This window comes from Teleopsis dalmanni, chromosome X (assembly GCF_002237135.1).
Source record: "Teleopsis dalmanni isolate 2A chromosome X, ASM223713v2, whole genome shotgun sequence".
Lineage (NCBI taxonomy): Eukaryota > Metazoa > Arthropoda > Insecta > Diptera > Diopsidae > Teleopsis > Teleopsis dalmanni.
The window spans coordinates 66,267,073-66,287,765 of NC_051848.1; the positions used below are offsets into that span (position 1 = coordinate 66,267,073).

At 29.3% G+C, this 20,693-nt stretch overlaps 2 protein-coding genes across 7 annotated transcripts in view; both read right to left on the reverse strand.

Annotated features, from left to right (window-relative positions):
- Nucleotides 1-15,790, reverse strand: part of LOC119662307 (nicotinate phosphoribosyltransferase) — a 33,957-nt gene extending 18,167 nt beyond the window's left edge. For 2 of the 6 annotated variants that reach the window (XM_038071901.1, XM_038071897.1), the window contains exons 1-5: nucleotides 15,380-15,790; nucleotides 6,963-7,417; nucleotides 1,316-1,486; nucleotides 1,125-1,251; nucleotides 975-1,058 (exon numbers count right to left, since the gene is read on the reverse strand). In XM_038071901.1, coding sequence (XP_037927829.1) covers nucleotides 975-1,058; nucleotides 1,125-1,251; nucleotides 1,316-1,486; nucleotides 6,963-7,056 — 476 coding nt within the window. In that variant the 5' untranslated portion in view covers nucleotides 7,057-7,417; nucleotides 15,380-15,790. Of the gene's footprint in view, nucleotides 1-974; nucleotides 1,059-1,124; nucleotides 1,252-1,315; nucleotides 1,487-6,962; nucleotides 7,418-15,184 lie in introns of all 6 variants that reach the window. The other 4 variants (XM_038071900.1, XM_038071899.1, XM_038071898.1 and 1 more) reach the window with 4 other exon arrangements.
- Nucleotides 15,791-17,159: 1,369 nt separating this feature from the next.
- On the reverse strand, nucleotides 17,160-20,188 carry LOC119662308. The gene is made up of 3 exons (XM_038071903.1): nucleotides 20,089-20,188; nucleotides 17,543-17,760; nucleotides 17,160-17,487 (listed from the first exon to the last, which is right to left on the reverse strand). Exons 2-3 carry the CDS (start codon nucleotides 17,753-17,755, stop codon nucleotides 17,395-17,397), a joined length of 306 nt encoding a protein of 101 aa, XP_037927831.1. The 5' UTR covers nucleotides 17,756-17,760; nucleotides 20,089-20,188; the 3' UTR covers nucleotides 17,160-17,394.
- Nucleotides 20,189-20,693: the final 505 nt, after the last annotated feature.

Consider the following 20,693-nt stretch of genomic DNA (forward strand, 5'->3'; position numbering starts at 1 on the left):
CAATCAAAAAATAACATATATATAAATATAAATATAATCTACATTGTGACCGAAAAGTTTTCGGAAATTCTCATTTAAAATTCGCGCGCTGTATATTTTTCGATATTTTAAGTTTATGTAGTTTGGCAGCACTGTCATTAATTACTATGCAAAAAATGAGCGCGATCTGTCAGACAGTTCGTTTACGGCAGCTGTTGAAACCAGTTCACCTCAGTAGTGCGTTGCGAAAAAAACAATGGAAAAAAATATTGAACAAAGAGTTTGCATCAAATTTTGTTTTTCGAACGAAATTTCGTGTGCAGAATCGTTGCGAATGCTACAAAAGGCTTATGGGGAATCAGTTTTATCGAAAACTCAAGTTTATGAGTGGTACAAAGCCTTTCAGGACTGTCGTACGACCGTCGAAGACATGCCGCGTTCTGGACGACCTTCGACCTCTACCACCGACGAAAACATTGAAAAGGCAAAGGAAATCGTGTTCAAAAATCCTCATGTGAGTGTTAGAGAGATAGCACGAGAGCTAGGCATCGGTCGTGAGATGGCTCGTTTGATTTTGGTGGACAATTTGTGTATGCGACGTGTCAACGCCCGGCTTGTTCCGATTCACCTCAATTTGTTCAACATTATCAACGATTTTAAGGCCAAACATTCAATAAATACCATCGAACAGCCACCGTATTCACCTGATCTTGCACCGTGTGACTTTTTCCTGTTTCCCAACCTCAAATTACCACTCAGAGGAACGCGTTTTGAATCCATAGAAGACGTAAAACAGAATTCGCAGAGGGAACTCAAAGCCATACCGGAAAGCGCCTATAAAAAATGTTTAAACGTTGGCATTTGTGTATCGCTTCTAATGGAGCATATTTTGAAGGAGATAAAATAAATATTGATGAAGATTAAGAATTTTGCGTTTTATTTAAAATTTCCCGAAAACTTTTCGGTCACAATGTATAGTATTTAACAATTCTTGCCTTGCATAATTCACTAATGTCAATAAGGTAGTTTCCAATAATTGTACTATAATCAAAGGCCCCTCAACTTTTATGATAGGTACTCTGTTAAGAATAATAACAAAATCATAAAGCCTAAAATACTAATATAGATTCGTACTAAATGCTTACCTTGGAAACGCCACCGTTCCCTCATCTATTGCATATAAAATTACGTCTCTCGCAGTTAAATTGCCTAAATAATCAAAGAATTCATTTTCTATACCTTCTGGCAAGGTCTGTCGCAAATATTCAATATCTAGTAAAAATTTTTAATTAATTATATAAACATTTTATGAGTTGTGTTATTATATGGTACTTACCACTTTCTGAATAATGAAAACTGTCTAAAAATTTTAAACATTCTTCTAATCCAGCAAATATCGTAAATTCTCCATGAAACGGGTTGTTTCTAAAAAATAAATCAAACACTGCTTGATCATCGGTTTTGCCAGATTTCCAATAAGCGTAAGCCATTGTTATTTGATAGAGATCTGTTAAATAAAACCAAATTTAAATTTAATTTAATTTAATTTGTTGTATAATTTATTATTAGTAATTAAGTGATCGTTCATTGGTGGAAATATTAACATTTGAAGAGACCGTCCCAAGATGATGGACATCGTAAATATCTTCTCTAAAAAATTCAATTTTTTTAGCAAAATAAAGTAGATAGAACTAGAAAGGTCAATAAAATCATACTAAAAAGGTAGCAATCTATTTAGTACATACGCTTAATTAGTTGTAGAACAAAACAAATCTCAGTTAAAACGACATCTTCGAAATAAAACGAAAGAAAGTACAATTTATCCATGAACGGAAGCTCAAAAATAAAAAACACTAATATGAAACTATTTCAAAATATTGGTGGACAGTGTTTGGAGTGTTTTACTTATTTTCCATAGATATGGGAAAATCTCACCTAAAACCAGGAATCTACATAAGTGTTTGGTTCTCATAATGTCATCATATCTCTAAATTATTTCCTATGGGCATATATATATTCACTAAACTACTCAGAAAATTTAAAAACATTACACCACTTAGAAGTCAGTATTCGCAGAGTTACTGCCGACAAACGGCTTGAACTTTCCGAGTAGATGTTTTGAGTAAGTGACGATGTGTTGAGGGCATGGGTTTGTATCCAACGAGGTGGATATAGGCCTGTGGTGGTGACAAACTTCAGTTTCCGAGTTAACGGTTGAACCCCTGGACCACAAATTAAAAACACAATGCGTGAGGATAACGAAGCTTCAGTTTGCTATTTGATGATTGAAGACCTGGACACCAAAATAAAAACAAAATACTTGATGTATTTTGTTCGAACCTCTTACGGCACACATATGCCCGAAATCATATTCGAACATTAGTCGTATACAATATTCTATTCTTAAATAAAAATCAAATCTTTAAAAATCACAAGTTTAGTTCTTGAGAGCACAAAAAAACAAAACGCACATAGTTTGCCATATAATGTAATTATTTTACCTTGGAAAATACGTCCGTGCACGCAACGACAAATGAGTTGAAAAGTATAGTATTCAATTGCATAATACATGCAGTACATTGTATTACCATGAATTGATACATATAACCCAATAAGTAGTTTGATAGTATTGATTTAGCTACCTAACTATCCAGCAGTAAAATAATAAAGGTGTCATCACAACACTTACGTAACGTAATTCATACGTAAGCAAAATAAAACAAGGACTTTTCGAAATAAATGATTTGTAGGTATAAGTAATGTAAATACTTTCATAACATTTTAAACTGCACTTTGAATCTAAAGAGTACCTTAGAATCTATATATATTTATCGGTGGACCTTCTTAGAGATCCGAATTTGTCGAGCTCGTTAAGAAGATTATATTATGTTGTTCAAAAAGTAATTTTATTTTTTCTAACGGATGATTTCAATGAGGAGGAGGTGACCGCAAACTCCTGAGAATAAGTACACAATGCAACATGTCTGATTGCATTTAACCTAGCAAGCGTCAGCGCAATCCTTGTCGGCCACAATCCAAGATATCTCACAGCGCTTACTTGGCATTCTTGGATAGTTACTTGACACCCGCTGGGTAATCAACTACAGTGACCCCTATACCCAGAACTTTAAGATTATGTTTTACAAAGTTTTTTACCCGTCATGTAAAACCAGCCGTTAGTGAAGGGTGTCTGTAACCCGATAACGGCTTGTTATGGGCCGTTAAGTAAGTAAATAAGGATTTCAATGTGACGTTCTTTTATTTGATAAATGATATAACAAGGTTTATTGGCCAAAAAATGTGTATTGATAAAGCACTGAAGCCAAAAATATTTGCCAAATTTTTTTCCGGAAATTTTGATATTAAAATTACGTCACGGGGTAAAAGGCCACTTGAAGCTGATAAAAACGTAATAAAGATATTGATTGATGCAATCAACTGAATAACAACTCGTATTATCGCTAAGAGATTAAATTAATGGAATTAGACTAATGATCCTAAGAAATGTGTCAGATTAATTATAAAACTCGAAATATGCTCTGTCACATAAACGTCTGTGATTTGCTTCTCAAACATTAAAAAAATTATAATGTTTTGAGATGAATAATGACTGGAGACTGCATGAGATTATGGAGTAGAAAAGATGAACTGGCTTAACGCACTTTAATGATTTATTTTTTATCAAGAAAAACTGATACATTCTGTTTTATAAATTTTCAATGGAATAAGTTGATTTGGAGCTTTTACTAGACAATACTGAAATAGTATCCTAGTATCCGTTAAAGCGCAAAATTTAAAAATATCTTAAAACATATATGCAAATATGGCACCTTAAAACAAATAGATTATTCAATTTTAATCAAAATAGTATTTACTTATAAGATATTATGATGTTTGTCAAAATTGTTATTATTTTTTACAAATAAGATAAGATTAAAAAAGTCAAATATAAAATAAACTAATGATTCTTAAGATAAACAATTTATCAACAATTAACTCAAAGATGATTTCCTAAAACATATATAAATCATCATTTTATCTTGAGTCACCAGTCTATTAATTCGCTCACACTAATGTTAATTAAGCATCATATGATAAGATAAACAAGCGAAATTCACTGCCTTGACAATGAATTTATACAAAAAATGGTAATTACAAGAACAGTTGAAAACAAAATACCTTAGAAGATTATTATAGCCTATTCACACGACAATTATTCATCTAGATCGCAAAAACTGGATTAATAGTATGGAAGAATCATTCGAATCATAATATTTAACAGAGATCAGGATATCGAAACAAAATATAAGCATAACAAATCTATCTATAAATGTTATTTGTTATGAAATTAATAATATTTTTGTAATAATTGTTATTATACAGTATAGGCGTATATGATTCCAGACGATTACCTAGTACAAGGTATAAGCAAAGTTTCAATATTTGTTTAAAGCTATTAATCTGTTAATTCATTCATTAAATTAAAAAAATAGTGCATGAAACATATTATTATTACTTATCGAGTAAGCAAAACTGTTATAGAAGAACTTTGTACATTTGAACAACAACAACAAAACTATTTATACCGATTAAAGTCTGAAAGATAAAATTAATGTAACTATATTTGCTATTATACGGACTATATTAAAAAACAGAAAAATTTCTTGCTATGATAGGAACCATAGGAAAGCCTCGTCAATATCTGAAATTCTCAAATCTGAAATTATCTTGAATTATATGCTTACTTAGAAGTGTATTTAATTTATTATCTCAAAATTTATATAATTTTTTTTTATTTATTTTTTATAAGTTGATTCGAATTTATCACGTTGATCTATCACGCAGAGTTTTTCTGCAATGGATATCAAAAGTATGCAACTTTTACTAATACGGATATTTGAGTATATTAAAGATATTCTAAAAACTTTAACAAATAATTTTTTTTATTTTCTTCAATGTTGCAAACTTAATTCATTTATAGTAACCCAAACAGTTTATTTATTTATATCGTTATAACATGTAATAATTTTTTATTGTTTTAAATAAATGAAAACAAGTGACAAATATACTATATATTAGAATTAACATACATACACTTACAGACGAAAAAAATGTAGTCGGATAGATAAAAGTGATAAATAGTTAGTCTTATTGGTGCGATTAAGCAAAAAAGTCGCGAATAAAGCTCTCAACTGATCTTTCTCCCAAAATAATACAATACTATATCATAACTTGTTAGTTACAAAAGCTAAATTGCATAAATTACTCCACACTTCTTTAATTTACTTTTAAATTCAAGTATTCTTTTATTTCAAACTCATTCGTTTGCTTGCTATTCACAAAATAGCAAAAATAACAAAAACAAAATGACTAATAGGTAGTAATATAGCAGTGCTATTAGAGAACCTACTACGGAGTAATTTTCATAACAAAAAAAATATAAAAAATTTTGTTAAACGAAAACAACAAAAGTATTATATTAAAATTTTATCCTTCCTACAGTTCATTTTTTTCTTTCTTGGCGTTTCTTACAACCAGATAGATCCAGAATCGATAATACGATTCTACAACTCTATTTATTAAATATAGACTTTTTTATTAAACTATAAAAATATAGTTTTTATAGTAGTATATATAAACTATGTATATACGATAAGGCAGACCTGCAATGATCAAAAGGACTCTACAACTCTACTTATTAAATATATCTCTAATAAGTTTCAATAAGAGCTCGGAGGTCTCTACGTATGTAGCTTATCCAGGCGAACTAGCACAACCAACGAACCTACCCACCACTAACCTACTAACATTAACATTAACAAAATAATTTAATTTTATTTTTGCTTTTTTTTCTGAAGCATCAAATTGTATATAACCCCTATACTTATATACGATGAGCACAGAAAAAATATTTAATGCTTATCACATCTTATGAGTGGGCGTAACAGAGCTCACTAAATCAAGTCATTAGCAGTAGTCGAAGAAAATTATAAAAAGAAACCAACACAACAAGCATATCAACTCTGCACTCCAACAAGGATATAGTGACATATCCGCTCCGCTGCTTGCTACACTTAGCTACGCTGGCGGTTAGTATGCATTGTTCAATATGTATTTTATAACAGTGTGCAGTGTGCACCGAGCCTAAATGTCTAACCTATTCAAATATCATTCGCAAATGATTCAATCCGCATATTCATAATTTATTTCAATCTTTCCATCTAAATTTATATATCTTTATGTTTAAAATCTATATAAATACAGAACAAATGTTATGAAATCTGGTTACAGATGAATTAATCAACTGAAGTGACTATATTCAACTAAATATATTATAAAAATTATTTATAAATAAGCTTATAATCACACATTGCAATTTAATTTTACTTAAATATGTAATTTCAGGCAGAAAAGTTGAGGAAGAAACAATATTTATAATGATTTTTAATTTTTTTCCAAAAAGTATAAAGTTCTACTGGCTATGGTAAGAGTTTCCTGCCAAGACTTGTGTTTACGTTTGTAGTCAATTATGGCGGTATAATTGAAATAGATTCAAATATGTACATTTCTGTTAATGAATTTTCTAAACACTAAAAATGAGATTTAATCATTAAACTCTTGATGACATAAATTTTCTACAAAATCAATGTTTTAATTCATAAGATAGCAAAATTTTTTGAAAAATCCAAGTCATGATCACCTAAGTAGTTATTTGCTTTATGTGCTGCCTTTAAGTGTAAGATAATAAATAAAAAGAATTCATTATAGAGTATGATCAGAAAGTAATTTAATATTATTTATTAGCATTTAATTATTTACATACAACAAGTGCACAAGACGAATATACAACCGTTTGCATTTGATTATTTCGTAACTCCTTGTTTATAAATAGAACTAGGGATGGTCGTAATTAGAAACGGTTCGAATACTAATGAATAAATGACTTCAAAGAACCAAATGAATGACTTAATATTTATACTCACCAGTCAATAAAGGTTGCACAACACCATTTTGATTCATCCGCCCGCGGTCCATAAACTGCCCAGCTGAATTACAACTTAATTCACGGTCACTCATGCTGATTTAATTATTTATAAATGCACTGCGGTTGCGTTTTTCTCACTGAAAATTGTCTGGAAATGATTCTGTTTCTCTGTAGCTGAGATTGAAGTTCAGTGCTTTTTTCTTATCTTACTTCATGTGTTGGCGGTGATACCGATATTGTTTTTATTGCTAATTTTTTTTATTTAATAGTTTTTTAATTACTTAACGTTTGAAACTACTACCGACATTTAAAAATTATCTTCAACTTCTAAATTAGTTAAGCTCATAAATCTATTTTTAAATTTAAAGTTCATAGCAATTACTCCAATTAATATTTACGATTTTTTTGTTACTAATAGTATTTATCACTGTACCAGCATAAAGGCATATATATCTGTAATATATTTATTAAATTTATTAATTTAAAAGTTGTTCCAAAATTTTAATGAGTTGTTTTTTTTTTTTTTTTTTTTGAATTGACAAACTCGATGTTCACACAATCATAACCTCTAAGCTCAATTAACAATCAGTCACTAAACGTATGCAACATATATGGTTTGAAAAGTAATTATGACAAATGCTAATCGCTCAAAAACCATTCAAAAAAGTAGACTTGCAAGTGAAAAATTTTTATAATTGATAAAACCGTCAGCATTGGCGTAGGCCGAGCACATTATGCTCTCACAAGTGATTAAACAATTAAACAAAATTACTCATCGCAAGTATTTTAAAGTCATTGCCCATAATACGTCATATCTGTCTAAACATATAACAGTGTTGGATGCGTGCGTACGACTTACTGTGTAAACAGATAATAGCGTTAAATGCTTGCGTTTTTTCCGCTCTTTGTCTTTATTTGCTCTCTTTATTCTATCAATTATTCTAGTCGAAGCACTTAGTACCCACTTTTAAGTGCTTTGGTTTTCCAAAAAGAGCAAATTCAATTTCGCTCTTGGATTATGTCAAACATAATTTTGCTATGCGATTTTATAATTGTGTATAAAATCGCTCGTTCGCTCACCCGCAAGCACGCACCCAATGCTGTTGTCTCTTTAAGCAATTAGAATAACAAAATATACAGAAATTCGAAAACAAAATCGCATAAGAAAATTAAAACATGATCGAAGAACAAAAAATTGAGAACTAGAGAAGAAAAATACTCTTTCACACTTTTACTGAGAGCACAAAAAATAAAAAAAAAGGTCTGTTCCACGAGCTACTCGTGAATAACGTTAAGTAACAGTGTGTAAATGGGAAATGGAAGCATCTGAGAGAGCGTAACATCCCTGTCGAAATTTGAAAATGCTGCACAGTCTTTACTCGTACATTTTATTTGGAATAAAATTTGTGTTGATGTGTGAATCAGCTGTTTTGGTTTGAATTTAAATTTTTGTATTGTTTATTTGCGCGGTCCTGGCGCTCTCACCAGACTTTACACAAAGCTGTGCCATGAAAATTTGTATAAAGAGCGTAATTTGGCACTTTATTTGTGTTATGCTCTCAGTTTGTACTTTACTTGTGTTTTACTCGATTTTTACTATGAGTAGCTGGTGGAACAGAACTAATATTTCTAAGTAAAATGCTATTTTAAGGGCTTTAATTCAAATAAAGTTTATCAAAGAAAGATTCTGTATAATGAAAAAGAGCAAATTTTATATAAAAGCTGCACTATACACAGCGATGTTATAGTAAATTTCAGCAAAAAGGAAGAAGTGATGTAACGATGAAACACATTCTTATATTAGGGATATTCACGAGTTCGAGTAACGAGTTCGGTAAAAGAGTAACGTATTAAAAATACAAAGCAGCAACAACAGAATACATGTCGAGTACTGAGATGCAACGTTACTACGTTAATCAAGCCTTTACTTTGACCAATATTTACGTTTCACTTTTACTATGTTTTCAATGGTATATATATAAGAAATAGAGTTGAGGTTGCTGGGTCTGGGTCTAACAAAATGGGTCTGTCCGAGGAGATAGATTGTCGACTCTGTTTAGAAGCAGACGAGACTTCCAGTCACATTCTCTGCGACTGCCCAGCCTTCATCTGTGCCAGGAGAACTACTCTCCCCTTCTGACATTAGGAGGAAATCAGTTGATTAATTTATAATGAATTGAATTTATTTATATGTACGCTCTTTATATGATAAATTGAGCAAAACTGCCTAAATGGGCAAAATGGAAAAATGCAATAAAACCGATTTTCAACTATTTTTGCATATGTAATTTGTCATTGCTCAGCGGTATTTTTTAATGAAATAAACTTTATTTGTTTAGGTATTTGTTTTAGTATATTGAATATATAAGAAGAAGAACTAATGAACTCTATCGTAATCTACAAGTGCTATGTTACTAAAAAATGTGTAAAGTTTTATGTTTGGATATTCAAATTAAAGTTTATTACAATATTACAAAAATGGGCTGGAATGGGTTACTACTAATTGCAATGAAATAAATTGCTATTAGGCAATAACATAGGGAATTCCTAACTGATTTCTATAGTAAGAAACCTATTCAATTCCTTTTGAAATCAATGGGGTTAACTTTGCCTATTTTAAGCATAAATTTAAAAAAAATGTGTAATAATGTAAATGTATTCCCGTAGATAATTCAAGTAAAAATCTAATAAATTTAAAAATAGAAATAAACAATTTCGCTTTTAAAAAACGCAAAGTACTGTATTTTTGTTTATTTGAATTTTTGTTATTGTAGTTCACTACTTTTCGAAACCTCTCTATTAAATAGAACAATTTCTATTAAGTAAAATAGTGTCTACCGTTACATCTAATATTAAAATCAAATTTAATTAACATATTTTAATATCTAACTTTATTATAATTATGGATTTTATATATTATATGTTATATATATATATATTTTCCGCAACAGTATGTGTAAATTATTCCATATATTATTAACAGAATAATAACTGATCAGCAGTTTTTTAATCTGATTTGAATTTTATTTGAACAAATTTATTAAATAAAATTATAAAGTTTCTACAGAACAAAATATTAGTTCCCTCTGACTAAAAACTCTCTTCACTAGTTTTTAGATTTAGTAACACAAAATAGCACTAAGAAGAACGGTCCTATGCTCACTAGGGGAAACGGACACTAAGAAGAAGACAAAACAGCAAAATTTAAGCAACTTTTCGCTTAATATTTGCTATAAATACGTACAGAAATAAAAATAATATAAATCTATTCTCGTACTGCTGTATATATATATATATATATATATATAGACTTGATAATTTAAAAAAAAAAAAACAATTATTGATCGAAATTACTTTAAAAATAACTGATCAGCTAATATTGTTTGCATATTATTATTCAAATAAAACGTTTTTGCCATTTAGAAAATATAGATATAAATTTATTTAGAAGATTAGCAAATTGTTAGTTAATACATGTGATAAAAACCTGCTTAGTATCGTAAATTTTGTTCCATACATCAGAGCAACATTACAATTACAATTTAATATAACCGCAAAACTATGATCTACGATATTACTACATTTAGTTGTATATTAAGTTTTAAATCTAAGAATATATACATATATCATTTGCGACGTCCTATAACAGCATATCTGTGAACCCCTCTTGTATTTTGTTGTTTTATGCTATTGTCTATATTGATTATAAAAATGGAATGGAAGCGGCAACTATATACTTTCGCTTCTAATAGCTAAAAATCAATAGAAAAGAAACTCAAAGAAAAAAGACACAACTGTGGGACAGATGCATTAAATTCCAAAGAATATAGCAAAGATACCGAGCGATAATTGGTATCAATAGGTTTTGGGCAGTCCAACGGTTTATTCGTTTTGATTATCCAAATACACTTAACACAAAAGCGCAGATTGACAAAGCAACGGCAATTCTTGATATATAAATAATTCTTAATGCTAATTTATTGCTAATTATCAGCCCAACGAGAACCAGACAGCTACTGAACAACTTTTTCCTAGTCGCGGTAAGACGACGTTCACAACAAACATTTGATCGAACCTAGCAAAATATAATATTGAAATGTACTCAATCTGCGATAAAACGAATTAATATTAACTTCAAGGATAATGGTTTACAGACCTAGCAAAAACGAAGAATTATTACAGAATTTGTGATTTCTTTAGTAAGTATCTACTGCAATGGGTTTTTATGATTGTGTCACCATTATATCAAAATAAAGCGTATACATGGATACTTTAATTTGCGGTAATTTTGTAATACGGTAATTTTGTAATACGGTAATTTTGCTAATGAATAACAATGCTTTGCCATTGCTATCTTTTATGCATAATGAAATACTATGTAGCTAAAAATGATATCAAGCTCGAAATTGTAGCAATTTCTAAAGATGCATCCACACCAAAGCGAACGTTGGCAAACCAACGAACTTTTACAGGCACGATTACCTGCGAATTTGCTTTGGTGTGGATGCACTTTAATAGATACGAGGGGAGACAATAATTGGCAATACCAGAAAAGACAATAAAGTATATAAACAGAATAAATAAGATTTAAATATATTAAAGATTTTAATATGCAAACTAAAACTTATATACTTAGTTTAAAAACATCAAAAAACAGTTTGATATGCAATCTGATGCTATAAGATTAACATATAATGAATTTATCCTTAATGTAAAGTTGGTTCCGAAAAGAACATAATGCGAAGCTAGATTATGCTTAACTACAATGAGCATTCTACAAGTCATGGAGTGAATCATACATAATCATACATATGCCTTACAATGTTCACCCAGGAATTACATCATAAACACAAATGAAAAGGCAAACCACATTTTGTGTCTCTAACCACCATAAGAACCTATTCATCACCTAATTAAATACTTACTCTAAATACGTGAATAACTTTCTTACGCAACTATAATATATAACTTAGTTCTGACAACGATTGTGTGAAGTTTTAATAAAAGCTATATTTTATGTATAAAATAATGATTATAAACATATAATCACGCTCTCAACTTTAAAAATTTTGAAATATACAAGGTACTTAAGAATCAGCGTTTTCACGCTATCTGAGAGAAATGTATGCCTACAGTCAGAACGAACGACTCTATGCCAACTATAAGTCCGAAAATAGCACTATAAGTTATGCGCAAAATATCAACCGCAATTAAAACAACCTAACATTTTTTAAAATTACTTAGAAATCATTACATAGTTAGTACTGATTTGAATGCAAAAAAAAAGTATTCTAAAAACTCTGAGATATTACAAGGGAATTCGAGTCGCTTTAAAAATACTGAATAAAAACCTACTGCGGTTAACAATGGAAGATTAAATTTATTTCACTTCAACTGTTTATCCAGAAAAGAAAACTATGCAAAATATAGAAACAATATTTCAATAAGAAACAAAAACTCATCCTATCTATACCTATACAGAACTAGTAGTTAAAATTGAAAAGGTTTTTGCTCATAGCAACAAAATAAATAAACTGTTCACCCTACAAAACAACTTAAGTAATCCAATAATCCATAATCCATAAACCATAAACCACCCATTACAACACAAATAAGCACCTGAGCAAGGACGAGGCAAGGAAAGAAGCTAATACTAAGGACATAATTACGAAGAGGCGCCCAATTATATGAAATTTTGCACCAGTGTTACGATAGATTATGACTTTTTCATTTTTTTTAAAAGCTGTTACAGTTTTTTCAAAGTTTTAATCAAATATATAAGAAAACATAAATTTATGTTTAAATAAGAGCACTTAAATCCAACGTTTAACCAAAAGAGATAACTTATCTTTGCAATTTTCAAACATTGTTGTTACAAATAAATCAATTATTACTAATTAAGATACTTCTTTTCAGCTATATTACATTATGCAGAATTTAAAATATTCTGTCCATATTCTCCTTTGGTAAACTCTATACTTATACCTTGTAATGAAAAAAGAACGAGAATTTTAATTTTTGTATTCCCGCGCTTATCCAATCGGTACATTTTTTTTTATATTAACGCTGGCAACACTATTATACATATTCTGTCAAAGTTTAACGCATATCGTACGATTAGTTTTTGGAAAACTCATGGATTTTACACCAGGATAACGTACCGGCTCACACAGCGTTGGTTGTGTCGCAGTGTTTGGCCAAAAACTCCACCAATAGCGTCAACCAAGCACCGTACTCTCCAGATATGACCCCGTGTGACTTTTTTCTCTTCCCCCGACTTAAATTGCTATTGCAAGGAAAACGTTTTCACGCAGCGAAAAAAAAATTCGCTGCGTGAACTAAAGGCCATACCTTCGGCGGCCTATAAAACTTGTATGGTAATTGGATCAAGCAGTGGCATACATGTATTGCCGCAGGAGGAGAGTACTTTGAAAGCGACAATAAAGAAAATTATTAAAAATTAAAATTTTGCGTGTTTTTTCAACTTCTCGTTCTTTTTTGAACAAATGGTATATATAAATAACACAAAATTAAAAATTCCGACCTAAAACTCCTTATATAACATATTATTAAACTAACTAGTATAATTCTAGTATTTAATTACTCGTAAATAATATTTTTGAGACTGCAAATACCAGGAATAGAAATCATGTCCTGCCAAGTTTTTTTAAAATTAATACATAAACATTCTTTCTTTAATTTTTTGGCGTAAATATTGAATATTACTGGAGTCTTAACATTTATAACAGTTTTTTTTAAATTAATACAAAAACACTCTTCCTTTAATTTTTTGGAGTAAGTAATATTTTGGAGAATTTTATTAAACAAATTATTTGCAATGAGAATTTAACATTTCAGAGCAAAATACAATGTTTGCGTTTTTACGTCAAATACGTTCTTTTGTGATCCTCTCACTTCAGAGCTAAATACACGCATTGTAATTTAAGCAGTTGCAATAAATGCGTTGCGAGCCAGAGAAAACGCAAGCAAACGCAAAAGGTCACCAAACTCCAAATTTTCTTTGCGCTTTTTGCGTGCAAAATTTTGTGTGACTAAAATTAAAACAACGAAAATATGTGTTAATTTGAATGAATTAAGAATATTTAATTTATTTATAGAATTTTGTAGAATTATAAAATAGAATTAATTTTAAAAAGAAAATATATGTAAAGAAAATTAATAATTCTTAATTATTATTGTTAATTTCACAATATTTTGTTATTTAAGTTTAAACTTAAAACATTTTTTTAACACAATATACAAAAATGTAAAAACGTAAAAACGCATTCATTGTAACTTGTTTTTCTCATTTTCCAAATGAAAATGCAAAACTTAGAAAATCAACATTTTTGCGTAAAACGTAAGTACGCAAAAACGTAATCATTGCACTTTGCTCTTTAAAAACAACAAAAACAAGCATTCAAACGTTGCTCAACACAAAAAATATGATAATATAAATATAAAAAGTTCAGTATTTATAGTTTATAGAGGATTTATAGTTTAAAGAAATACGCCAGTCACAATAAATAATTTGAATATTAATTAATAAATTAAAAATAATTTACGACTTTAATAAATTTATTAAAGTAAAGTTTTCGGAAGAATAAAAATTGGTTTTTTATGTATAATCTGAGGATCGCTTCACATTCACCACAAATTCAAATAATTAATTGTATGGGACGGCAAGGATATGCAAATATTTTTTTTTTTTTTTTTGTGGTACTAGCGCTAGCATGCATTTTCTAGGCAAAAGTGCATGAATGACAAGTGCGTTACGAAATTAAAATTAATATTTTGTAAATAGATTTCGTTAAGCCGCAAAATTTAATATATTTCAAATTCATTCTTTTTCATCTAATCATCTAGAGTTTGGCTTTAAGCGCAAGTCATTTACTTATAATTGAGATTTTTTTATCACTTTTAATTATAAATTTATTTTATGCACAAAAAAGCAATTAACTTAAATTATATCTTTCAAGTACTGATGTCATTTTACTTTTTTTTCTTTATATACTTTCATTATATTAACGTTGTAATTTCGAAAGAATATTCTAACTTTTGTATTAAAATATTTCCGAATCAAGTTCAACAACACTTAACTTATATTGATATCTAAAATTTTTTAGTACAAAAAAAAAATTTAACAACAAATAATATGGAACAGGCAAATCAGCTGTTGATTTGTTGTCACGGCACTTGAAAAAAAATTATTAACTAAACCTGATTATATTTGATTCACTGAATGAATGATTAAACTTCACTTAAAGAATCCAGCATAGTGACTGTGTTTATAACTTGCCGTTGCCGTATTTTTATTCGAGCTTCGATTAAACTATTAGTAACTTCATTTGGCGCGTTATTTATTTTTGGTTACTAAGATACCAAACACTGTATATTGTTTTTAATTTCATTTACTTTTAATATTGATTACACATGTGAGCCTGATGGTGAAGGTTGTGTGAAGGTCGGAGTCCACTACCATTCGTGTTCATTGCTTAGAGCATATGGAACTAACACGTGCACATCCGCCGCAACCGCTTATAGTATTAAATTCTTTTGGCCAAAGAAATATAGCTATATGAGTCGACTAGTATAAGCAAACACTTTTTTAATATATAAGTAAGGATTGTTACAAATGGCAATATCAAGTTTAAAAACTAACAAATTTAAAATATATTTGTAAAGTGCACACTTTTGTTGTTTTAATTTTAAGTTTTATTGATATTGTTAATATCACGTATTTATCTTGATTCTAATTCAGATTTCATCAGCTCATTGCAGTTTTCCGCATATCTTAACCGCCACCGATGCTCTAAGTAGCAGCAAATAATCACCAATTTATGATAACAACAATGTTGCCAGATTGCGTCATTTAAAAACTGACAATAAAAAATCGATAAGGTAGTTCAAATGCCTAACTTTTAATTCATCATATGCACGTACATGACTGAAATCATTTTCCATATGTATGTAAAAGTATTATTTAAAATTCTTTCAAAACATTTATTAAATTTTCTCTGAATAAATTGTTTACAAAATGTACATTTCAAATGTTCTACAAATCTTGTACAACACGAACATTGCTTCTAAGAAAGATACATACACAATAATACGCGGCTAGAATTAAAAATGACCTCCTACTTCCTCTTTCACCTCAATATTTTCGTTTCGTTTATTTTATCAAGAAGAAACTACTGCTTACGTCAATAGCTTTCTGAAAGAAAGTACACTGTATATATATTTTACTATACATTATCGAAATCATGACAAAAGTAACAAACATGTAACATCAACTTTAAGCATTTCGAAAATAATAAACTAAAGGCGTAATAATGTAATAGTTTGCATTTTATCATACAATGAATATTTTGTTGAAAATTAAACCTAATTATCAAATCTTTCACTTTTAAAATTACAATCAGAAAAACGTAGATATATGAATCATACTCCAACAGTTTTTTTAAAAAATATAATACAGAATTTAATAATAGCTATTGGAACTCCCTGCATATGTGAATAACCCTTCAACAGCATGAAAAAGAAAAATTCTATAACTATTTTATTATATTATACTTGAAATTTTAAATTATTCTTCAAACTTTAAAAATATTGGTATATTACATAAGCAGAGAAGTCAAAGTTAGTGTTATTAAATAACAATTCTATTACAATTGAAGTTTATGTCAGCTTTCTATTATAGGTTGGTATTAAAATGATTATTTATATTAATTATTAAATAACACATCTTCTATTATAATTGAAATTTGTGTAAGCTTCCTATTAAAAGTTAGTATTGAAATCTTTATTTATATTAATTATCGAACAGGCTAGTCATAACTTATGATATATCATTATATTTTTGCCAATGCCGTTGGAATTTTCCGCATATTATAAATGACATACTTCAGCTATTCTAGTGTTCGTATAAACAGCAAATAGTAATTCCGCTTTTTTTGAAAAATCTTTCTAATTCATATCACGTTGTATTTGATCTTTTAAGAAGTTATCCAAATCAATTAAAAGCAAGAAACAACAACATATTCCACCCACCCAACAATCCTCTCCTAATTCTTAATAATTCCCTTTCTTACATCCACTCATCCACATCCTAATCCATGTATTCGTCCTGTAATTGCTTTCATGTTGTCTGCTTAATAGATTCTTGCCAGTTACAACAATAAGAAAAAAACAAATAATTCTACATTATAATATTATTAATATTGATAAGAAGCCAACTTCATTTCAGGATACTTGTAAGTTGTCTGTCAACACAACTGGCTGGGATGTCTTGAAAAACACATTCCAGTATTCACTAATACCCAAGAAATAGTTTTTACAATTTTTAAAATTTTGAAAGTGCTTAAAAGTAAAGCACAAACATTGAATTTGAATTAGTTTTAATTTATTTTCAAAATCTTCTTTGTTCCTAATTAGTAAGCATCAATTTTTGGCGGCGGAGCAAAGGCTTCTTCCTTCGGACGTTCTCCTTTCATGTTTTGCTTAAACCGTTCAAATCTCATAGCCTTTATAAAAAAATTAATTTATTATTTTAAAATTAAAATGTCTTTTTCAACTTACATCATAACGTTTCATTTGTTTGGTCTTATTGGAACATTCAGTGAAATCTGCAATAAGATCAGCGCACTTTTGTCGTCCTCTATCTAAACCATAAGCTTCCATGCATTCCATCATATTCATTTCCATTTCGCCACATGTTTCGTAAGTTTGATGATTTATCAAACATGCTGTTAAATCGGTGAATGGAGTACGTAAGAATGGTGACACCGCCATATTGCCTACAGATAACCAAGTAAATTTTGTATTATAAATTATGTTGTCAATTGTAAAATTATAAGTAATACAAAAATCATAAAACTTTTTATGCAATCTTGTATACAGATGACGGCGCCAAAAAAAAACTGTCCGTCAAAAAATTCTTAATATTTCAAAAAAAAGTGCTTGCGTCATAAATCAATTATTGAAATATATTCGAACTTTCTTAGGAAAAACCCTATTTTTGCACAATTTTTTATTTTTTTTTTAATACATGCTTATTTCTCTACTTTATTTCTATAAAGATTATTTTTGCCTCGACAAAAAATACAATTTTTTTATTACTACTTATACGCTCTAGCAAAACTTGAGACGTTGCTTAAAATAAAAAATTGACTTCTCAGCAACTTTGATATTTATATATAAATATAATATATATATATATATATATATGTTATATGCGAATGCATACATACAAACTTTAACACAATATAATATAATAACAAATTATAAATTCAAAATTATACACAAAACTTGCAGAGTCATTCTAAAACTAACAAACATGTATGTGGATATATCAGAACTAAGCAACGAAATTTTATAAAGCACTCTAACACAGCGCTTATTACGCTTAAGTCACCAAAAAATTTTTGTCAAAATGCAATTTACAGAAATGACTCCATGTGAAAGAAATTATAATATTAAGGGAATTATATCGAAAGTAGTATTTGCATAGCAAGATAATGTAATAAGACTGTGAGGGATACGATTATGATACGACAAGAGTTAGAAGATGTGATGGAAAAATTGAGTCCAACCTACACGAAAGTTTAAGAAGTTGTGGAGTGGAATAACATATATATGAAGCTGATTTGTGTGTATTATGAAACAAACTACACTTTGAACGCACATCAGGAACAGACTATCTTTTAAAAGACATCATTAAAACTATATATACAACAGGAGTCACGAGTTAGCGTCAACAATTCTATCACTGAAAATAAATTCTTTTACAGAAAGTTTAAATTTAGAAGCAATTAACGATTTAATAAAATGAAAGTGAAAACAAAGGTGATATACTTAAAGTTAATAAAAATCGTTCCTCAAGATTGGGAGTATTTTTATATTACAATAAAATAATCACACATATAGTGAGATTTAAAACTAGGAATCCAATAACATACGGATGATTCGGTTTTGCGAAATAATTTAGAGCGATGATATAATTTTTCTAAAACTGTTTTGATTGGAACTTTAATTCAAATATTTCAAATAATGCTATTGCAGTTGGAATTAGTGCGATTAACTCTCTAAACGACGTCACATATTTGCTAAAACGTAGGTCCATGGATTTCGGGTATTTTATGAACTTCTTTAAAGTGCTTCTCTTTAAATGTCACTAATTGGCATATTCAGTGCCTTCACTGGTAGTTTCCTGAACCTGACGTAGTTGTCTCACACAAATGCAAATGAAAACACTTAAATGTCTTTTTCGCGTGAGTTAATGAACGCAAAGTAGCTGCTGCGGTAGAAAAATTTACATTTGAAATTTAAACTTTTGTTAAAATTTCAAGATATAAGAAAATGTATCCATTAATATAAAATAATAATAATTACATTTAATTTTGAACACTTTCTGTAACCACATGCCGCAGCTACAGTGTTCTCCACAGTTGAACTTAATTCTATGCTAGTAATAGTTTAAAAGCATTTTTATTGTCGAAGTGAGGAGCAGAGCGTCAAGTTTAGATATCTTTTAAGCGAACCCATCGCGATTTCACCGAATACTAGAAGACATCATACAAAAGACTTGGGATATTCCGCCGAAATACAATGAAAACAAATGCCACTTTCACGTTTATTGTTAACGCACAGCGTCAGATGAAAAAAGTCAAATTTGTATAATTATTTTACAAGAGAAATTTCATAACATAATTACCAACAGTGCCTCCTTAACACTAAGGAATATAATGAAACCAAACAACCACTTTACTGCTAAATCTTATAAATCAGCTTCTCTGCAATCACGCTATTTTAGATAGAACTGCGAACAGTTAAGACTTAATTTTGCTGTTGTAAGCACAAACAGTTAAGAACTATATTAAATATTGTGTATAAATTTATTACAAATTTGTTTATTAAAAAAATTGATTCGAAGACTAAAATCCAGAAAATCTTACATTTATGTGATTTTTTGTTACATGACGTAACAGTCCAGAAGAGCATTTATAGTTAATACTTTTTCCTTTGCTTATATTTTGAATAAGCTTCATTTTAGCTAAGTTTTTATACATAATATATTCTGACCTACAAATTAATATATAAAAGTTATTATATCTACCGTTACTCACAAAATTAAAAGCAAAAACCACCAAGTTCCAAAACAATTATTGAATGTTGATAAAAATTAAATAGCCTGAACACAATATTTCGGTTATAGAAGTACGAAATGAAAATGAAACATTTTGACAACTAGCATATGTGTCAAAACATATATATGTATATGTATACTGGTAATGCTATATGGGGCTGTTCAAGTATTACGTAACCACAACCTTTGTCATATCAGACGTCTCTCCCTTCTGTGAAACTATATTACAAATTTGTATACTCCTAACGTTGCATAGGTATTGTTCTGTTAGTCCACACCTAGGAAATTTCAAGTTTTAAAACTAATCCGCGTGGTTGGCGCACCAGATCATTTCTTGAGATCCTCGTTTTATGACTTTGAAGACTTCCATAGACTTGACAGGCTTGAGCATTTGTGAAAAAAGTTATAAGTTGTATTTTTTCTCCGTTTTGCAGTTCCTATAATGCTTGTGAAAAGGGAAGTTTAATTTTTTGCATTTTTTTTAGTTCGGTTACTTCGACATTCTCATTACTCGGTAGAATTTTTAGTCTTGCTAAATTGTAGTCTACCCTTATTATTTTAAATTTTTCGCAAACTATTATAGTT

What these genes read in the sequence shown, in the direction of transcription:
- LOC119662308 (XM_038071903.1), bottom strand. Translation starts at nt 17,755, where the DNA reads ATGGCGGTGTCACCATTCTTACGTACTCCATTCACCGATTTAACAGCA. An exon ending in AACAAATGAAACGTTATGAT is followed by an intron (nt 17,488 to 17,542) that starts GTAAGTTGAAAA and finishes TTTTTTATAAAG; the next exon opens with GCTATGAGATTTGAACGGTT.